Source organism: Dermochelys coriacea, chromosome 7 (genome assembly GCF_009764565.3).
Source record: "Dermochelys coriacea isolate rDerCor1 chromosome 7, rDerCor1.pri.v4, whole genome shotgun sequence".
NCBI classification, from domain to species: domain Eukaryota; kingdom Metazoa; phylum Chordata; order Testudines; family Dermochelyidae; genus Dermochelys; species Dermochelys coriacea.
In genome coordinates, this window is record NC_050074.1 from 82,269,215 (window position 1) to 82,288,645 (window position 19,431).

Sequence of the window (19,431 nt, forward strand, 5' to 3'; positions counted from 1 at the left end):
TGCAGATTTCTTTGCTTCCCTGCAGAAAAATTACTTTTTGATGGGGGAAGAAAAGGGAAGCCACAAGAGTGGTCATGCGCCTCTCCCCAGCAGTATGTTTCAGGTGCCCAGGGCAACCAGCAGAAGGTAAATCACTGAGGCAGGGGACAGGACTGGCGAAGATCCAGCTCACTACCCTGCACCAGGCTCAACCGCTAGCCCTGGCTGGGGACAATGAGACTTCCTCATCCCCTGCATGGCATCTGGAGCTGGGTCAAACCCACCCCCAGATTTCTCCCCCAGCTGCAGGAAGCTCTGCAAACTCCCCTCACCCCCACTTCCTGCACCCATCGCTCTTCAGCTGCAGGGGGAGGGATCCCTATACAGGGAGCTGCTCCCCCACTCACCCAATCCCTATTCATCCAGACCCTCCCGCCGATCCGCATCACCCCGATGAGCCACTCACACCCAGATCCCCACCCCACCAAACCCCAATCAGCTTCACCTGGATCCCTTACTCCCCCAGCATCTGGACTCTCCACTGAGCCCCCCACACCCAGACACTCCTGCTGAGCTCTCTCCCCCCACACACACATCCAGACCCCCCCATGCTGAGCTCCAACCACTTTCACCTGGACCCCCCTGCAGAGTCCATTACCACTGCACCCAGAACCCCCCAACAAGCCCCTGTGCATCCAGAGCCCTCCTGCACCCGGATCCCCCATTGAGCCGCCTGCACCTAGATTGCCCCAAACAAAACCTTCTCAACCCACACCTGGATTCCCCCATACTAAGCCCCTCCACACTTGGATCCTGCCTTGCTGAGTTTGCCAGCCCACACCTGGTGCATCTAGCATGAAGGGGGGGCAGGGTAGCTGTTTCTGGGGCAGCCCAGTCCTTGAACTGTCAGGGTTGGGTGTAGCCTCACTGCTGAGTCAGTTTCCGGGGTCAGGAAGCTGCACAGTGATCTCCCACCTCCGTGCAGCGAGTGGCCTGTGCTCCCCAGTGCCATGCTGGAGCCTCCAAGTTTATCTGACAAATACAATTTGCAGAATTGTGCAGAAATTTAAAATATTGTGCGCAAAAATTTTAATTTTTTGCTGCAGAATGCCCTCAGGAATACTACTTGCACATGAGAGGAAGATGATTAGTAACTGAATGGACCCAGTCCATTTAAAGAAAGTTATTTTTTAAATGTAATTTACATGTTTAAAAACAGCATCTTAGATCATTAAAACTGAATTTTAGGAATCCAATTTGCCTTTTACTGTTCATGATTTCGTTTTTACATTTTACTTATTTTGAGCAATGAAAATAAACAAGCCAATTTAGTCAGTTTTACTTTGATTCTCATATACTGGCATGAGGTAACAGGGTTTGGGTTGCAAAACATTGCACTTTAGATTTTTTTGATTTCTTTAAAAAAAAAATTCCATGGGGATATAAAACTAGTAATTTAAATAAACCTAATTTTGTGCCTAGCTTAATCTGTGGGCCCTTTAATTTTTCAGGAAGGAATCGTGTTGCAGCTTAGAAATAAGTTTTCATAAAACACACCTGACAGTTTAACAAATAAAACAGTGTACCTTGTTTTCATTTTAAGTTTAGGGCCTTAAAATTGGTTTTCAGCTTAGCTTAGGGATACTGGTGCTAATGGAACTTACACTACTGCCTTTTCCCCCCTTTTTTTATAGGATATTGTAAAGAATGAAGATAAAGATCAAAAATCCAAAGAAAATGGAGCAAATGTATGATAAAACTGCTGCTGTTTAGAAGAAAGGTGTTACATAATGTAATATAAATCATGATATCAGAGTGTATGGAAGTGATGCATGTTTGGTTTTTTTTAGTAGTATAAATATCTTAGTTCTAAAAAGATGTATAAAGTTTTATGAATGTGAGTCAGCTTCTGAAGATTGCTTGTAATTCATAGCATTCAATTTATTTAGACACTCCTTGAGAGAAAATAATTTTGCATTGCAAAACGTTTTAGGATGAACTTTGTTATAGTTTTAACCCTAATAAAGTTCATCAACTTAATGGACAGTAGCAAGTATTTAATTACCAAATGGTTTTTCATTAAAGTCTAGTGAAATCAAAATGTTCATTATTTATAGAATTGCCATTTTTAGGGTTTTATTTTTTTGTCTAATTAGTCTTTTTAAATTCAAATATAAATCATACAATAGCATGTGGCTTAATTTTGCAAGTAAAGATTTTTTTAAAAATGCTTGAATTTTTTTTTTGTCATAACTTTCCTTTTACCCTGTCCAATTGTAACTTTCTCCCACAAGGCTGCTCCTATTAAAGCCTCACAATATATAGTAGTTCAGATGAATAAGAAAGCAATAGAAACCCTCTACAGTGTTGGTAGTAGGGGCTCGTGGATTTATAGAAAATATACGGGCCTGTTTTAATGCAAGTCATCTCTGTTCCTTAACTGTTCTTATTCTCGATTGATATATATATATGCACTTTTTAATAACATAATGTGGTGTATTAAAATGTATGGTTGGATACCAGGCCAGTGGATGTCATATAATGCTTTATCTGGAGAAAATTTAAATTGTCTCCTTTAATTGAATTTGACTTCTTTCATAGCTTGTGCAATTCCTTCTAAGATTGGAAACAGCCCTACAGAATAATGGTACCGAAATATTAAATTATAAGAGACAGGACAGTTCTTGTTTTGATAGTAATGGTTGAGAGGTAGGTGGGTGTTGTGTGTGTATGTGTAAATTACCAGTGATCTAAATTAAAAGTTGACTGGCTTCTTTGTCAATGGCAACATATCCAAATATGAAGTATGAGAAATCATAGTTTGGTGCAACTTTTCAGAAAAAAAATAGTTTGGGGGTAGACAAATGTTTTTTTCTGCTAGAATGGAGAATTTTAGCCAACTGATTTATACCTAGATATTCTGGGTAACTAAATACCTGTTTAAAGAATCCAAGTGCCATGATATGTATAAATAACCTACATGCAACTCATGTGGCTCCTTAAAAATGCATTAAAATGCCTGAAATTGTTTGTTTAAAAAAGTCTTAGTTGGTGCTTTTATCACTTGTTTGGTGTTTTGGTTATTTTGAAGCCAAACTAGTGCAACGTTCTTAACCATTAAAATAGCATGCAAAAACTCCCCCCCCTTGTTTTATTTCAATTAAGATGAAATAGTATATGCAACATCTTAATACCTTTTTAGTTTTTTTTTTTTTTAAAAAAGCAAAAGACCTATAATCAAGACAGGCACTAATTAACTTGCATTAAACACCACACACAAAATGAGTAAAAAAGATGAAAAGTCTATTTCTTGCCTTTTTTTAGTGTCAGGTTTTATTTAACAAGGACAATATGAAAATCAATTTTAAAAACAACCTAATTAAATTTTAGTAGACTTTGATAAAAGCTTCACTGGCTAAAATTCTTCTGTGCTAAAAATAAATGTGCATACTTTTTACCTTTGTACAGTTTGACCAATACACTATATGTCTCGACTGAATTTTAAAACTAAAGATTTTGCACACTGTGCTTTCATAACGGAACTAGGAGAGGAAAAGTCAGTTTTGTGAAACTTGTTTTAATTTTTCAAAAAGGAGTGTTTAACACTGCTATAGTATCCTAAAAATTATTAATCCATGATTGGGGGAAGAAAATGGAACCTTCATAAATACCTCAGAAAGCTAGTTCACTTAAATCCATCAAGAAAAGATTACGGTGGTGGTGTGGGTAGGGATGAAACATCTGTGAGAATAATTTACCTTGGACTTCTAGGGTGCTTATCATGTGAAGATCTGAAAGCACTCACAAACATAAAATCATCAAGCCTATCTCAGTCCTGTGAGGAGGCAACACAAGATGGTTGACTTACAAAGAGAAGCATTGTGTTATTGGTCATAATGGTTATAGTCCTCCCTATGCTTTGATATGACCACATCTATAATACTGTGAACAGTTCAGGGTACTGCTTTTCCAGAAAGGAAACTGAAAGGCAAGAAGAATGAAAGACAAATTGTTGGAAGAAAAAATATTGCTGTGTACACAGAGGCTGGCCAAACACTGGAGTCCTGGGGGAGGAAAACTGACAATGAACAGCAGAAAAATGCTTTCTTCCCTAATCTTTCACCAGAATAATCTTTGTAAGGAAAGTAGTGAAAATTCACCTGTGAATTGAGTTTGCTCAGTTAGACTGGAAACCATGCAAATGTATTGCAGGGAGCAATCCTCAATTATTGGGGAAATGGGTAAGATCCCAACAGTGGGGATTTGGACACATCATCTTCTATTCATTGTAAGGGAAAGTGTCTGTTTTGTATACTGTACACTGGGTAATACCATGAGAGGATCCCATGTTTCTAAAACTAAATTGACTATTAAGAGAACTATTTACAAAGATGCTGCAACTGCAGCTACCATTCTAGCAATGAGCATCCAGACTGACTTAATAGTGTCCCTTCTGCAACCTCTGCTCTTCCAGGTTCCATGCAGGTTGCTACGCCTACATTCAGTAGTCTGCTTTTAAGTATCTCAGTCATTCTCCTCTGTATCTCTAATTTCTGTGATCTTCATCAAGGAGGGTATATCTGCTGAGGCAGACAGGCTGGTAAAAAGGTGATCTAGGGTAGGCCTGAGAGAGAGAGACAGAAACACACACACACCTCTTTAAAGAATGTAGTCAGCAGGCAGGATCCTCAAGCTGCCTGAAATCATTTATCAACAGGTTCCAATTACTGAAAATCCAGTTCATTTGAAGTTCTGGGCAGTTTCTAGAAGAAATTTTCACATTCCAAAGCAGTAAATCTAAAACTGCTCTTGCTCTGGGAAGCAGGATAAATTTGGGTCAGTATTACGGTGACCAGATGTCCTGATTTTTGGGTCCTTTTCTTATATAGGCTCCTATTATCCCACACCCCTTATCCCAATTTTTCACACTTGCTGTCTGGTCACCCTAGTCAGTATGGTGATGCAGCAGTCCAGCAGAGGGAGTCTGAGCCCCACAGAAAGGGATATGTCTGATTAGCCTCCATTATGAATTTGAATGAGCAAATTTAACTCTTGAGTAATGTCCAAGCTAGTGGATGTCTGTGTATGATAAAAATTCTGAATGTTCAGTATTTTAATACTGAGATATAAGCAAAGTACACTAGAATAAAACTAAACTTACATGACTATACACTTAATGCAATAAGGAAATCGTAAAAATGCATAATTTTCAGCTGTAAGGCCACAATTGTATGTACACAAAAATAACTTGTGAACAGTTGCCTTTGGCCTACACATTTTGGAGGTTCACAGAAATAAAATGGAGGAGAGAAAAGCTGAGCTGCAGTAGGAAGGGATAAAGACAAGTGAAGACAGCACATGGATGGGGACTTGCATGTTGGAAGCCATGAAGGTGACTTTAAACTACATTGTTGTCCTTGATTCTACTGATATACTCTGTCTCAATGCTTGTGCAGCACCACAACAGACTACTGCGGGTGGGTGACTGTCGCCACTTCCCTACACCCTTCAGCTCAGCCTTTGGGACTGTAGGCATGCTATTTATGGGTAGGGTCCTGTGTATTTTGTGATTACATGCTGCAAAGTTCACTCTTTGATGTGGAATTGTGCTCCAGAAGTAAGATTGTTTGAGAAGAAAATCTAAAAAATACCATTTGACTAAACAAATACAGAGCCGAGTCTGCAGATGGGTTGTAACTACTGCTCTGAGTAGTGAACTTCCCATTCACACTCTAACGTGAACTAATGCTGACCCTTGAGAAATGACTTTTTAAATAATATGAATAACTGTTTCACGGCTGATTGGTTGATCAGAAACATTCAGGTAATGTATAAAATTTATAATTATTGTACATATTTTTATTATTGCCTCCCCCCCACTTTTTGGCTTTGGGAGCAAAAAAAAAAAAAAAAGGAACTAACGTGACATGCCTGTTCTGATTACTTAGTTTCTGTTCTATTCTGTTCCTCCTCTTCCTCAATTTTTTCTTTTTAGAGTGTAAGTTTTCTATGATGGGGACATTCGTTCAGCACTTGGGGGCGGGGGGCCTTGACTGAGGCCTCTGAATGGTATGTCTGTGCTGTATTGTGGACCCAAGCTTGTGGATTCAGTATTTCAAAGCCCATGATTGAATGCCCCCACTGCATTGTAAACCCGGGTTTATAATTTCTGGACGTGGGTCTCTCAACCATACTGCACTATGTGGACCTTCTGATTCACGTCTGGGGCTTGAACTGCATCCACCTGTATAATGACAGGGCTTGGATCAGGGTCTCGGCAGCTCTCAGACTTAGACTCACCCCCACAGATGCGTCCTAGAACTTGAGTATTTGCTAAGCCTGAGTCAGATGGATTTGCATGTGGATGGCTGGGAAGTTTGGGCTCAAACCTGAGTCTGAGCCTGGGCTACAGTGCTGTGTAGACATATTCAAAGTACTACTATAATAAAAATAGTATAAAAAAATGCCTCTTTGCCAGTTGCCAAAACCTCCAGCTCTCCCCCACAAACTTCTATAATAGTTTCTATAGTTATCTATATAAAAAATCTGTTTCATTGAAATCATTACAGTAAAATAGTTCTAATATCAAAACATTGTTGTGCTGAATGTATTATTCATTATTTAATTTAATATCTTCCATAAGGTATGTGTAACATTGTCTATGGTCAGCCGATGTTTTTCAGAACTTTGACTATTTGTTGTTGTGTTTGAGTCAGGATCTGGAATGCATAAAACCAATTGTTCTTTTTTCTTGCTAGACTTTGTTAAACTTTTGCTATCTTTAACAGATGTAACATAGGAATAACCCATATTGTATATAGTTAAGGATGTGAAGAAAATGTATGGGGCTTATGAGGAATGAGAAGTGAAGGCAATTCCCTTTTCCCCCCTCCTCCCTCCCAAAATAGCTGTATGTATATTTCAGCCATCCCCTGCACCAATAACTTGACAATTAATAATACAATTAATAATAGTTCAGTTCTCTTCATCCTGCTTCCAAAAACAGTACAGAAAAATACTGACCTTCATCTGATTTGCTTGCTTAGTATTGCTGCCATTCGGTTTTTGCCCCTCAATGGCAGGTTATTAGCTTGAACAAACAATAGTTTGATACTACAACAACAACTGTCTCATACTGCAGGTGTTCATGTAGCATTTCACCATGCCATATGTACAGTTTGTGAAGCGCACAACAAGCAACAATAACTGGAAATAGAATTCAGATTACTATCATTTCTATCTGAGTACTTGCATCGTCCCCATCATTGCTGTATTTGAGCACTTTCCTTATACTCTGTAATGGAAATAATGAGATCACTCTTCTTTGGCAGCCGTATGAGAAGTAACTTGATTAATTTAGAGGTTGGTGTGGGGACAGTGGGTGTGTGTGTGATGAATGTATTGTGGCAAAGCTAAACTGAATTAGTTAATTTTGTATTTATCCCCACAAGTGGTGAGGTCTTGATAATTGTTCTTTTACGACTGAGTGGTATGATCAAGATCCAGTTTCTATGAAAGTTCTGTCTCCTGCACTTGTGAATCTCCCACATTGGTCAATGGATTGTTCTAATAGAATCTAGCTATTTGTGGGAGGTGATGGTGGGAAGGTCTCTCTCAGCTGGGTAGGGCCAGTCCTGTGAAGGCTTTCAATATCCAGAAAAAGAACTTGAACTGGAGCCTGTATTCAACGGTGAGGAAGTAAAGAGAGCAGAGCAACAAAGTGATATGTTCATGGTCACAGTTGTTAATGGACTGCTGCATTTTATATCACTGGAGATTTTTCAGAGTGTGAGGCTTCCTTCCTGGATATGAGTTGCAGTAATCAAGTATGGAGATCATAAATGCATGGATTACACTGGCCATGTCTGTGCCTGATAAATGAGCGCAGTCTTCTGGCCAGTCATGGATGAAAGTGAAGTTGGTTTGGTATTTTTTTGGGGGGAGGGGAGGGGTGTTTTGTTTTGTTTCTTTTTGCTACCATTGCTGTTTGAGGATGCAACAGCACTGAGGATTCTAAAAGAACTCCAAGGCTGCTTTGATTTAGCAATGGGAGGGCAGATTCATTTGATAGTAGGAGAAATTTAATATCTAGCTCGTTTCATCATTAGATCTCAAAGGGCTTTACAAAGAAGGTAAAATTAATTATCCCCATTTTACAGATGGGGAAACTGGCATAGAGAGGTGAATTGACTTGCCTGAGGTCAACCAGCAGGCCAATGCCAGAGCCAGGACTAGAAACTAAGTCTTGATCCACAAGTGCACTATTAGAGTCGAGGTGTTCTTCAGATTATTTCCCTTTTTTCTTACCAACATCATCTTTTGTCTTGTTTTGGTTCGGTTTAGTCAGCTGATTTTCATCCAGATGCAGATCTCAGCTACCCATTGAGAAAAATGGGGGATGGTGCTGCTTGCATTTATACATTCTGATAAACAGAGCATGTAATACCATCTGCAATAGTGCCATCTAGTGACCCTAATATTATTTACAAGGGGAACTGTTGCCCTGTTTAGATACCTAACTCCTAGAATCAAGTTAAAATGAGGAACTAATGTAGTCATCCATAATCTTGATCATTTTGCTTAACTTTTTAAATATTGGTAACATTTAGCTTGAAGTGTTTTTCAGATTTCACTTTTGGCATCAGTATCTAATGTCTTAACAGAAGGGTTCTTAATTCAACATCTGCAAGCACCACATGTGCTAACTAACTTCAAGCATGCAATAAAAGTTTAATTTCCTCTTTATTGGGTACTGCAGTTTCATTATTATTAACACATGGGTTTTTCATTAACGAGTTTCCTTTCCACTTCAATGTTTGAGTGCTGAAATTGTTTGGATTAATTTAGGTTTTATTAGAATTGAAAGTTCCAATATTGGTTATTTTAAATGAATATTTTCAGTCAGTCAGACTATGCTAGAGGAGCAATACTAAAAGATGGTATTCTGTCGCATAAAAGTCTGTAGAAACTAAATTATCGTTATCTTAAAGAATTAATATATTACTTCATTAGAAAAGTTGTAGTTTTACAAGTATCCTTTCTGTATTGATGTCTTATAGCACCGTCACCATATCTGGGGCTGTATAAAACACGAGTCAGTCCCATCCTGAGAAGCTTTCATTCTAAAAGAGATAGTGTGACATTTTGGGCTTCATCCAGGCCAGTTAAGGGATTCAGTCACCATCTGCTGCATATCTTGTGGCTGTGTAGTTGTGATCCAGAGCTCAGTCTATCAGCAGCCCACAAGCCTCACCCTGTCTTTGCCCGATCTGATAACTCCTTGCAGGCTGACCTTAGTACCCTTCCAGCCCTGAATTCCCCCCAAAATTGTCCTATTGCAAGAACCACCAGTCCCTCTCAGTGGACCGTCAGAGAGAGGGTGTTAGGTTCTCCTCCTTTACAGGGACAGTAAAATACTCCTGTCTGTTAACTTTCTAGAAGCACACATTTTACTGAACTTACACAGCACTGATGCTTTATAATGAAAGCAAAACAAATTTATGAACAAAAGAGTGTGGGTTAAATGATGCCAAGTAAAAGAGATAAAGGCAAGTGCATAAGTTACTGCAGCCTCAGGATATGTTTGTGACTTTAGGGATACTTAACTTAGTATTTGATAAGCCCTTTGCAGGGAACTGCTATATCAGAACTGAATTTCAGACAAAGATCATTTTACTTTTTTTTGCTGATCAAGCGTTGCATGGTTTAGCAATTTGTGATATTTTTAAACTAGCGAAAGGGTTTTTTTATTTTTAGAAACGGAATATTTGGTTTAAGATTACCAAAAAAAAAAAAAAATCTGCAGATTAATCTAGTCCTAAAGTTACAGAGCAAAAGGTTGCAATAAATGAGGTTTTTACAGTTTTAGAGCTGGGGAGGCAGTGGATAATCTCTAAAATGTCCTCTTCAAGCTGCCTTGATAGAAGTTACACAACCTTCATAGCAAATTAGAGGATTTTTGAGAGAGTTCACTGATATCAAGCACAATGAGGGTACTGGACTTGAAGCTCAGTGCTGGGGCTGAAAGAGTGTTGAAAGCTACATGCCATAGCTGCTAGAAAAAAAAAAAAATAGGGCACTAAAAATCATGCCGAGATTCTGCCGTAGGAGACAACTCACAAAGTTTCTTCAAGCCAGTGCTGCATATCCAGAGTATCTGATGAATTATTGTTCCTAGACAGACATGATAGAAGCATGAGGTGCTTGCGGTAAATGCTGAGAGCATCATTTAGATTAATGATTATAACAAAAAGTGAACAATAGTATCTAAGAAGCATTTTCTATATGAAGACTGACTATTTGTGAAACCTTAATTTCTGCATCCAGTTTTGTTTTTTATTATAGAGAAACTATTTGAGGGGGAGAACTCCAGCTGAATCTCAAAGTAGCCCTTGAGAAATCATAGCAAAAGCTTTGTTATGCTACAGGCAGGAGAATGCCTAAACATTCAAAGGAAGAAATATTTTGGCAATTAAAATGTTTGTGTTTTCTTGTCTTATTAAAGCCAATTCTCTATATTTTCCCTGTGTAGGTGCCAAATACTTCCTGAAATCGAATCACTGCACAAAATGAAACGAATGAACCAGGAAAGTTGTCTCTTCTTACTATTTGCTTTTGTTTTATTTGCTTTTTATATTTTTAAAGGAAAGTATCTTACTCTTAAAACACTGTGATGGGGCAAGGCCCGATGGCTATAGAAAAGCAGTGGGAGATAGATATATTAGCTCCAGGCTCAACAACTCCCTGGTACCAGGTTAAGTGAAATGGAAGCTGCTCCAGGTCTATTAAGACACCTGGGGCCAATTAAAACTTTCCAGAAGCAGGAGAATGCCATGTTAATTGGGACACCTGAAGCCAATCAGGGTTGGCTGAAACTAGTTAAAAGCTTCCCAGCCAGTCAGGTGCGGGTGCATGTCAGGAGCTGTGGGAAGAAGTTGTGCTGTTGGAGAGGCTGCGTAGTACACACCATATCAGGTACAAGGAAGGAAGCCCTGAGGTAAGGATGAAGTGGAGCTTGAGAAAGTGAGGGCTGCTGTGGGGGAAGTAGCCTAGGGAATTGTACATGTCATGTTTCTAAAAGGTCAGCTACCACCGCTGATACTATTAGGGTCTCTGGGCTGGAGCCCGGAGTAGAGGGTGGGCCGGCCCCCCCCCACACCTTTGCCCCCTGTTTAATCACTGAGACTGGGAGATAACAGAGACTGTGCAAAGAAGGATAACTTCTCCTCACCTCCCACGCTGGCTTATGATGAAAATGGCTCAGTAAACTGTGACCCTGGTCTCTAGAGAAAGAAGGGTTACAGAGAGGGTCACAGCAAAATCCACCAGGAAACATGGGACCTACGGAGGCAAGGACAGAGCTTTGTCACATTACCCATTTTCATACCCTGACTTAAGTTTTTTTTTTTAATTTTCTTTCTCTCGTGCTGTGGTCCCTCCTTACACACGTTGACTCTCATTTAGTCTTGCTTCTTAAATCCCAAATATCACTGATACATTTGGGTTTACTTTGAGAAAATATACTTTACTTTACTTATAGTTCTAAGTGGTTTTTTTCCTCCTACAGGTACATCAGAAAAGTTGCTGTCCTTAATTTTAAGCTCTTTATCCCTAAGGCTCTTCCATGTTTTCAAAGACGAGATAAGACACACAGTAATGTATAGTTATCAAACTACCAATCTGTTCATTTCAAGATGTATGTATTCTTGAAGATATGGTATCTATCATAGAAGAATCTACTTATTTATTCTTCCTTAAGCGGAATCTGACATCAGTAGTATTAGTCCATATGGTTCTAATACCAGGTCCTCAGAAACCATTGTGAAAACCTGCCAATTTTAGTGTGATACTTTTAAATTTGTAGAATGTATTGATTTCTTGTCACTATGCCTTTACTGTCTATCTTAATCATAGCACCATGCTCACATATAGTTAAAATAACCCAATTTGGGAAGACTGGATAGATTAGGGAATTTGGACTTGTCTGGCTCCTTTGCTTCTAGGTCACCAGTTAAAATCCAAACCAGTTTTGAGCGTGACCAAAAGTTGTAATTCTATGGCTGTAGAGACTAGGGCCTGAATGTGGGTGGGTCTCAGTCCAGCTCCCGGCCGCCAGCTGTCCGCTTTTACAAAAGCTATCAGCACACATGGCCCTCTCGCAAGGAGATGGGCAACAAAAGGAGAATGGGGCACTAGGGCTCACTTTTCCTCTCCACCCCAAACTAGGAAGCCATTCTAGGAATACTGCTTCTCCCACTCCCCGTACTCCATAAGCAGCATCAGCATTCTTCCAGGACTAGTCTACGAGAGGCCCAATCTCAGCGGGCATAGTCACCAGCAACATTAGCCTCTGTATTGTTTTGCTGCCCTTCTGACACCATCTGCTCCAGGAGATAGCCTGGCCTGTTCCTCTCGCCCTGCTAAAAAAAACAAACAAACCCTACAAATCTCTGCCAGAACCTGTCTCCAACTTCTAGGCCACATGGCAGTGGCTATGGTCATGGCCATGCATGCAAGATTACACATGTAATGCCTTCAGGCTTGGCTCTGTACAGTATATCTTCCTCCAAACACAGCCTCCACAAACTCTTATCCATGCCACTGTGAGACAAGAACTCACTACGGTGGTGGACACAGCCCAATAATGTTTGTATTGGAGTTCTTTTCCTCCAACAAACACCAACTATGATCTTAACAACCACTGCCTCCCTAATTGGTTGGGAAGCGCATCTCCAAAATCACACAGTGCAGAGCAGATGATCATTAATAGAATCCACCCTACACATCAAGCTCCTAGAGCTATGAGCTGTCTGCAACTCCTGTGGATGTTTCTTACCTCTTCTCAAGCATCATACCATCAGAATAATGACTGACAATTTTGCCTGCATTTTTTACATCAACAGGCAGGGTGGAGCGAGGTCCCACTCTTTATCCTCGGTGGCACTTAAACTATGGAACTGGTTGTATCCAGAACAACATCTCCATTTTAGCAGCATACCTCCCTTGACACCAGAACACCACTGCAGACATATTGAGCAGGAGGATCTCCCAAAATCACAAGTGGAAACTGAACATGCAAACACTTCAACCCATCTTCAACTGCTGGGGCCACCCCACCATCGATCTGTTTGCCACTCAATGCAATGCCTATTGCTCTCAATTCTGTTCCACAGCATGACTGGAAGATGCATTCCCCATAACATGAGATGCACCACTCCTTTATTCCTTCCCTCCCTTTCCCCTCCTATTCCGAGTACTTCACAAGATACAGGAGGACCAAGCTTATGTCATATTCATAGCTCCAACATGACCATGGCAGGTCTGGTATACTTATCTCCTCCTCATGATGGTATGCCGACCACTCTCTCTCCATCTCACACCGCAACTCCTTTCACATGACATATCTTCCATTACAACCCCTCCATACTCCAGCTCAAAGCCTGGCTCCTCCATGGATTCAGAAGTAACCTGTTTGGACACAGTCAAACAGATACTTTTGAATAGTAGGTGTGACACCACCAGACGTACTTAGGTGCACAAATGGGCTACATTTCACGGCTGGTGCGCCTCCCACCAAGGTGATGCAGCATGTATTCTGCTACCGCTTATCCTGAACTACACCTTAAATAGACAGGATTATCCACAAGCTCCATTATGCCCACTGGATGCTGCAAGCTTATATGAGTTAGTCATCTATTTCTTTAAGTTGTATACCAGGCTTGTTATACCAAGGGGAGCCATGCTTCAAACGAAATGTACTGCTTCAGGTAGAATAAATAAACAAATTTATTAACTATAAAGATAGATTTTAAGTGATTATAAGTCAAAAGATAAGTCAGATTTGGTCAAATGAAATAAAAGCAAAATGCATTCTAAGCCGATCTTAACACTTTCAGTGCCCTTACAAACTTAGATGCTTCTCACCACAGGCTGGCTGGTTGCTCTTCAGCCAGGCTCTCCCCTGTGATCAGCGCTTCAGTCGCTTGGTGTGGTGTTTATAGAGGTAGGAGGAAGAGAGAGGAAGAGCATGGCAAATGTCTCTCCCTTTTATCATGTCCTTTCTTCCCACTTGGCTTTGCTCCCCACTTCAGAGTCAGGTGAGCATTACCTCATTGCAGTTCCAAACTGACCAAAGGAAGGGTAGTGATTCCCTCCAGAGCCTAACAGATTCTTTTGTTGATGCCTAGGCCAGAGCCCTTTGTTCCTGTGAGGCTGGGCTGGGTTTGTCCCATACCTGCCCTGATGAGGTGTGAACTGCATCTCTGTTCTTGGAGAGTTTTTGTCTGGGCTTGCTTTAAGCCATGAGAATACATTTTCCTGTATCAATTAGTATAACACCACTGTAACAACCATGCTCTGAAGCCTTCTGAAGACACCCAACATGACAAACTTTGCATTGGATATGACACAATCATTTTACAAGGCTAAACATGGGGGTGCTGGGTGTTCCCCCAAGGTACAGAGCATCACACGTCACACATACATTCTGCAGCAGAGAAGGAACTGGGGCAGTCAGACCATAGAGCACTATATGTCCCATGCACAGCATGAGAGGGGAGAGGTGTGAATGTGTGGTCCAATGGACACTGCTGATGATCTTTGACCCCAGGCACAGGGCGTGCTGCTGCACCTACAAGTGGAGCACCCACCATAAGCGCTGAGTTTCTAATCTTCTGTTGGGGGGGTGCTCTCCTCAATCCCCACTTCCACTCCATCCTTTCTCCCAAGGCCCCACCCCCACTCCACCCCACCCTGCCTCTTCCCACCCCTTCCCTTCCCCACCCAGTTCTGCCCCCTCCCCCGAGCACGCTGTGCTCTCGCTTCTCCCACCCCAGCACCTCCTGATGCTGCAAAACAGCCTACCTGCCGCAGGCAGTAGACACTGGGAAGGATGGGGAGGCGCTGATCTGTGGGGCCTGTGGATGGGCAGGAGGTGCTGGGGCGAGAGGGAGGTTCTTGTAGGGGGGCTTCCAGTGGGTGCTCAGCACCCACCATTTTTTTTCCCCATGGATGCTCCAGCCCCGGAGCACCCACAGAGTTGGCACTTATAGCACCCATAGGGAGACACATCTCAAAGAACCTCAGTTACTGCACAGGGTGAGTAACCTTCTCTGTAAGTGACAGTAAGTAGGCTCTTACTTTACTTACAAAAGAAGCATTACACAGTTTTCATGTAAAACAGTTAACCAAGCAGTCTGCTTGCTGCATGTTATGAACAAAGAACTGAGATGTGGAGGGTACCAAGAATCCTAGCTCTGAACATCTCCATTGTTTCCTCAAATTGAAAAATGTTTTCTAAAATGTAATTTTTGTATATATTCACCCCTCAAATAAAACAACAGAACAACACTCCCTTATCACTGGTGTGAAGAAGGATTTGTATATATGGGTGGTTTTTGTTCAATATGCTCTCTTTTTGTTTCTTTCATTCATATTAACAGAAGGTCATGTGGATAAATTCCTGCTCTGCTCAACACACACTAAGGGCAGAAAGGACTAGAGAACAGTGACCTTGTTTTCTTAGTTTCTTTGAGACAGGTTGGCTGAGAGCCAGCCATATTTGCATATAAAAAAGCAGAAATTGCTGCCACATGTCACACCCGAGGGATGCACAATTGGAAACCAAAGGGACATGTATTCTAGTCTCAATTAACTAACTTGCAATCTCAGTCTGACTTGATTTATGTATAAATTGACAATTTTGCCTGTAAGAGTGAGGGAGGAGATTAATAGGTAATTTTACTGTATATTCCTTTTAGTATATCAAAAGGAAATTTGTAACTGAAATGTTTACAATAACTGGGAAAGCTGATTGAACTATCCAAACCTAAACAAAAGGAGGAACTACATTAGTTTTGAGCCTAACCTTCTCTCAAAAACAGAGAAAACTTCCGAAAACAATTGAAGGCCTAATCCAACTCTTATTAGATCACTGCAAAGAGAGCCATTTACTTCAACAGGCATTAGACTAGGCCTCTAGTGAGTAATACCTTCCCTTCTGACCTATCTACAGTATCTCCTAAGTTAATACAATTCAACAAGTTGAATATTTTCTTAGCAAAATTAGTATTCTACCACCCACACATTCATAAATATCTTGGGAATGTGTCCAGGTATACTTGTGGCACCTTAGAGACTAACAAATTTATTTGAGCATAAGCTTTCGTGAGCTACAGCTCACTTCATCGGATGCATCCGATGAAGTGAGCTGTAGCTCATGAAAGCTTATGCTCAAATAAATTTGTTAGTCTCTAAGGTGCCCCAAGTACTCCTTTTCTTTTTGCGAATACAGACTAGCACGGCTGCTACTCTGAAACCTGTCCAGGTATACAAGATTGAGCAAATAACCTTAACAACATCATATTATCTGAAAAAGATGTATATTTGTGGTGTGTTTTTGTATCAATTTGACATTTGTCAATTACCCTGTCTTTAAAAAAGAGGCATCCCTTTAAGAGAGAAAACCCATGAACCATAATGTTTTCTCACCCTAATATTCTTCCTGAAAAAAACATAGTAAACTTTTATGTTTGGATTGGAAGCTCTCCGTTATCCTTTGGCATCTGTTTGATTTTTTTTCAAACATACTTTCTGTACTGAGGAAAAATAAGATTCCTGTCAGACAGAAAAAATGCTGATGAAGTTGCTCGGATAGGGTGGTGGTAGCTACATTTTCTGATTCTGCATTGTATTCAATTTTATGTCTGCAAGCAGCATACCATTCACTTTTTTTCCTCTTCCTTGGTGACGGATAGTACAAAAGGGCACTTACATAGCCTAATGAAAGTACATGTTATGTAATTATGATCCACTGACAAAAACAGAAGTTGCCTTGTAGTGTGTAGTATGACCCTTGGGGTTGCAAGGGATGGGGGGTGGGAATGAGAGATGGCAATGTTTGCATTCTGTGCAATAAACGTATCCTTGCATTTACTTAACATAAATGGAGTCAGTTAATCCTTTCCTTTGTGAATCCACTTCAGAATAAATTTAGATCCTGTTCATAATAAGGGCAGTTTTGTGGAGAGCAAATTAATTTAACGGAAGCTACAACATAATGTACAACCCCCACTCCTTTCAGTGCACTTTACTCAGTATTTAAAACACAAAAACAACCCTAACTCTACTTTCTAAATTGAAAAGCGTCATTATCACTTCCGACAATAACAAACTGCTAGTAAGATACACTGTGTGAACAGGATCCCGCTTTACCGCAAAATGGTCAAACAAATTTTAAGAGCTTCTTTAAACCACCAGCAGCCGTGAAATTCATGGTTACGCCTGGGCCGACGTTGTTAGCTCATAGTTTGGCTAGGTTTAGAATCATAGAATCATAGAATATCAGGGTTGGAAGGGACCCCAGAAGGTCATCTAGTCCAACCCCCTGCTCAAAGCAGGACCAAGTCCCAGTTAAATCATCCCAGCCAGGGCTTTGTCAAGCCTGACCTTAAAAACCTCTAAGGAAGGAGATTCTACCACCTCCCTAGGTAACGCATTCCAGTGTTTCACCACCCTCTTAGTGAAAAAGTTTTTCCTAATATCCAATCTAAACCTCCCCCATTGCAACTTGACAACACTAAGCCCCTGATTCAGCTCAGCACTGGGGGGGGGGGGGAAGGCGATAGTTGCATATATAAGACAAGGCCCCAAATCTCAGCTTGTCTGGTCACCCTCGTGCTCAGGGAGTGGTGTAAACCTGAGGCTGGAGGGCAGGTGAAGCCCCGCTCTCCCCCTGCAAAGCGCTATCAGCGGGGTGGTGGGGGCCACCTCTCTTCTGGGGGGGCCTTGCCTCAGGGAGAGTTGGGGGGCCGCCCAAGTATCAGGGGGTAGCCCTGTTAGTCTGTGTCCACAAAAACAACAAGGAGGCCGCTCGCACCTTAAAGCCTAACAGATTTATTTGGGCATGAGCTGTTGTGGGTAAAAACCCTCCCTTTTCTCGTGGGACAGGCAAGGCGCTGGGCCCCCCGGCGGCTCTGGGTCCTGGACACCCGCCCCGCCGGAGCAGAGGCAGCTTCAGGCGCGGGGCCGGGCCGGGGCTCGCGCAGGTGCCTTCCCGGCGGGCCCTGCCCCCGCGGCGCTGTCCCCGCCTCCCGCCCACGGCCCGGCTCCTTTCTCGGCCGCCGGACAATGCGGAGCCGGAGCCTGCCTGAGCATGCGGCGGGCGCGCCGCGCGGTGCAGCTGGCGCCCGGCTCGCTGGCCCTGGTGCTGCGCCGGCGGCCGGAGGCGGCCGGGGAGGCGAGCGGGGCGGCGCTGTTCCGGGCCTTCCGCCGGGCCAACGCCAGGTGCCCCTGGAACGCCGGGCTGGCGCGCGCCGTCTCCCGCGTCTCGCTGCAGGGCTGGCTGCGGGGCGGCGTGCTGCTCCTGCAGGGCCCCGCCGCCCCTCTGCAGCTGCTGCGGGACGCCTGGCTCCGCAGGGCGCTGCGGCCGCCGCAGGGGTTTCTCATCCGGGCAGTGGGTGAGTCTGCGGGGAGCGCTGGGCACCCCAGAAGGGAGGCGTGTCCCCGGGCCGGGCTGCTCTGTTAGGAGGTGACCCCAAAGGGGCAGGAAGGGAGCCGTCCCCATCGCACGCTGAGGGGTGAGTGTGGCTGGTCACCGGGCAAACCCCGTAAGGGGACACGTGGAGAGAAAGCAGCTAGGCTGGGAGGACGGTGCCTGCCCTGTGGCATAATCCCACTGGGGTGGCGGGGAGGGGGGGAGAATATTTCTCCCTCCCTTGTCGTCTCCTTCTGGGGCTAGGGAGCCTTCCGTACGCTTTCTGCTCCCCCTTCTCTGTGGTCACAGACTGCTGGCCTGGCAGAGCAGTCTCCTGCTAAATTCGTAATTGCGACACAAACCAGAATATTATAAGTTAAAATGAATCAACCTCCCTGGGTAGAAGCTGTCTGGTGTGAGGCATGATGTGAGAGGTTTTTCGCAGGAGTGGGTGGGTGAGATTGCATGGCCTGCATTGTGCAGGAGGTCGGACTAGATGATCATAATGGTCCCTTCTGACCTTAGTATCTATGTGCCTGTGTTGCTGGAAAAAAGCAGCCAGGTATCAAAGAGGTCTGAAGGATGCTGGTGCATTGTTATTGAAAAGAAGTTGGCTCTGTTTGAGAGAGAGAGAGAGAGAGGCACTTCACAGGGAGCAGCAAAATGTTCTCAGGGGCCTGGAAAATAATTTGCAGTTGTTTAAAATAATTTACATGCACCTGATGCTCATGGACGGACCTTTTCTGGGCTAGTGATCTGATTGTAGGTTCAGTAGAATTCCCCTTAAAAGTTTCCTTTATTTAAGTAATTTCCAGTGTGGACTCTTGGTCCTGCTAATATGCATGTGTGTAGCCCCAAAGTGGGAGTCACTGTTACTCATCAGCATAGCAGTTTGCAGGATCAGGGGCTTCTACAGATTCTGTGATGCCTGTACAAACCAGTACATATAGGCATTAACTTCTATGAATAAAGGAAACTGG

General features: G+C 42.6%; 2 protein-coding genes across 3 annotated transcripts in view; both read left to right on the forward strand.

Moving 5' to 3' along the window:
* The window catches only part of CCAR1 (cell division cycle and apoptosis regulator 1), a 44,319-nt gene extending 41,299 nt beyond the window's left edge, over nucleotides 1–3,020 (forward strand). Inside the window, 1 exon segment of the mRNA XM_043519335.1 lies at nucleotides 1,674–3,020. Coding sequence (XP_043375270.1) covers nucleotides 1,674–1,733 — 60 coding nt within the window. The 3' untranslated portion in view covers nucleotides 1,734–3,020.
* Nucleotides 3,021–18,094: 15,074 nt separating this feature from the next.
* Nucleotides 18,095–19,431, forward strand: part of STOX1 (storkhead box 1) — a 30,811-nt gene continuing 29,474 nt past the window's right edge. The window contains exon 1 of one of the 2 annotated variants that reach the window (XM_043519336.1): nucleotides 18,095–18,434. In XM_043519336.1, coding sequence (XP_043375271.1) covers nucleotides 18,131–18,434 — 304 coding nt within the window. In that variant the 5' untranslated portion in view covers nucleotides 18,095–18,130. The remainder of the gene's footprint in view (nucleotides 18,435–19,431) is intronic. The other variant, XM_038409898.2, reaches the window with a different exon arrangement.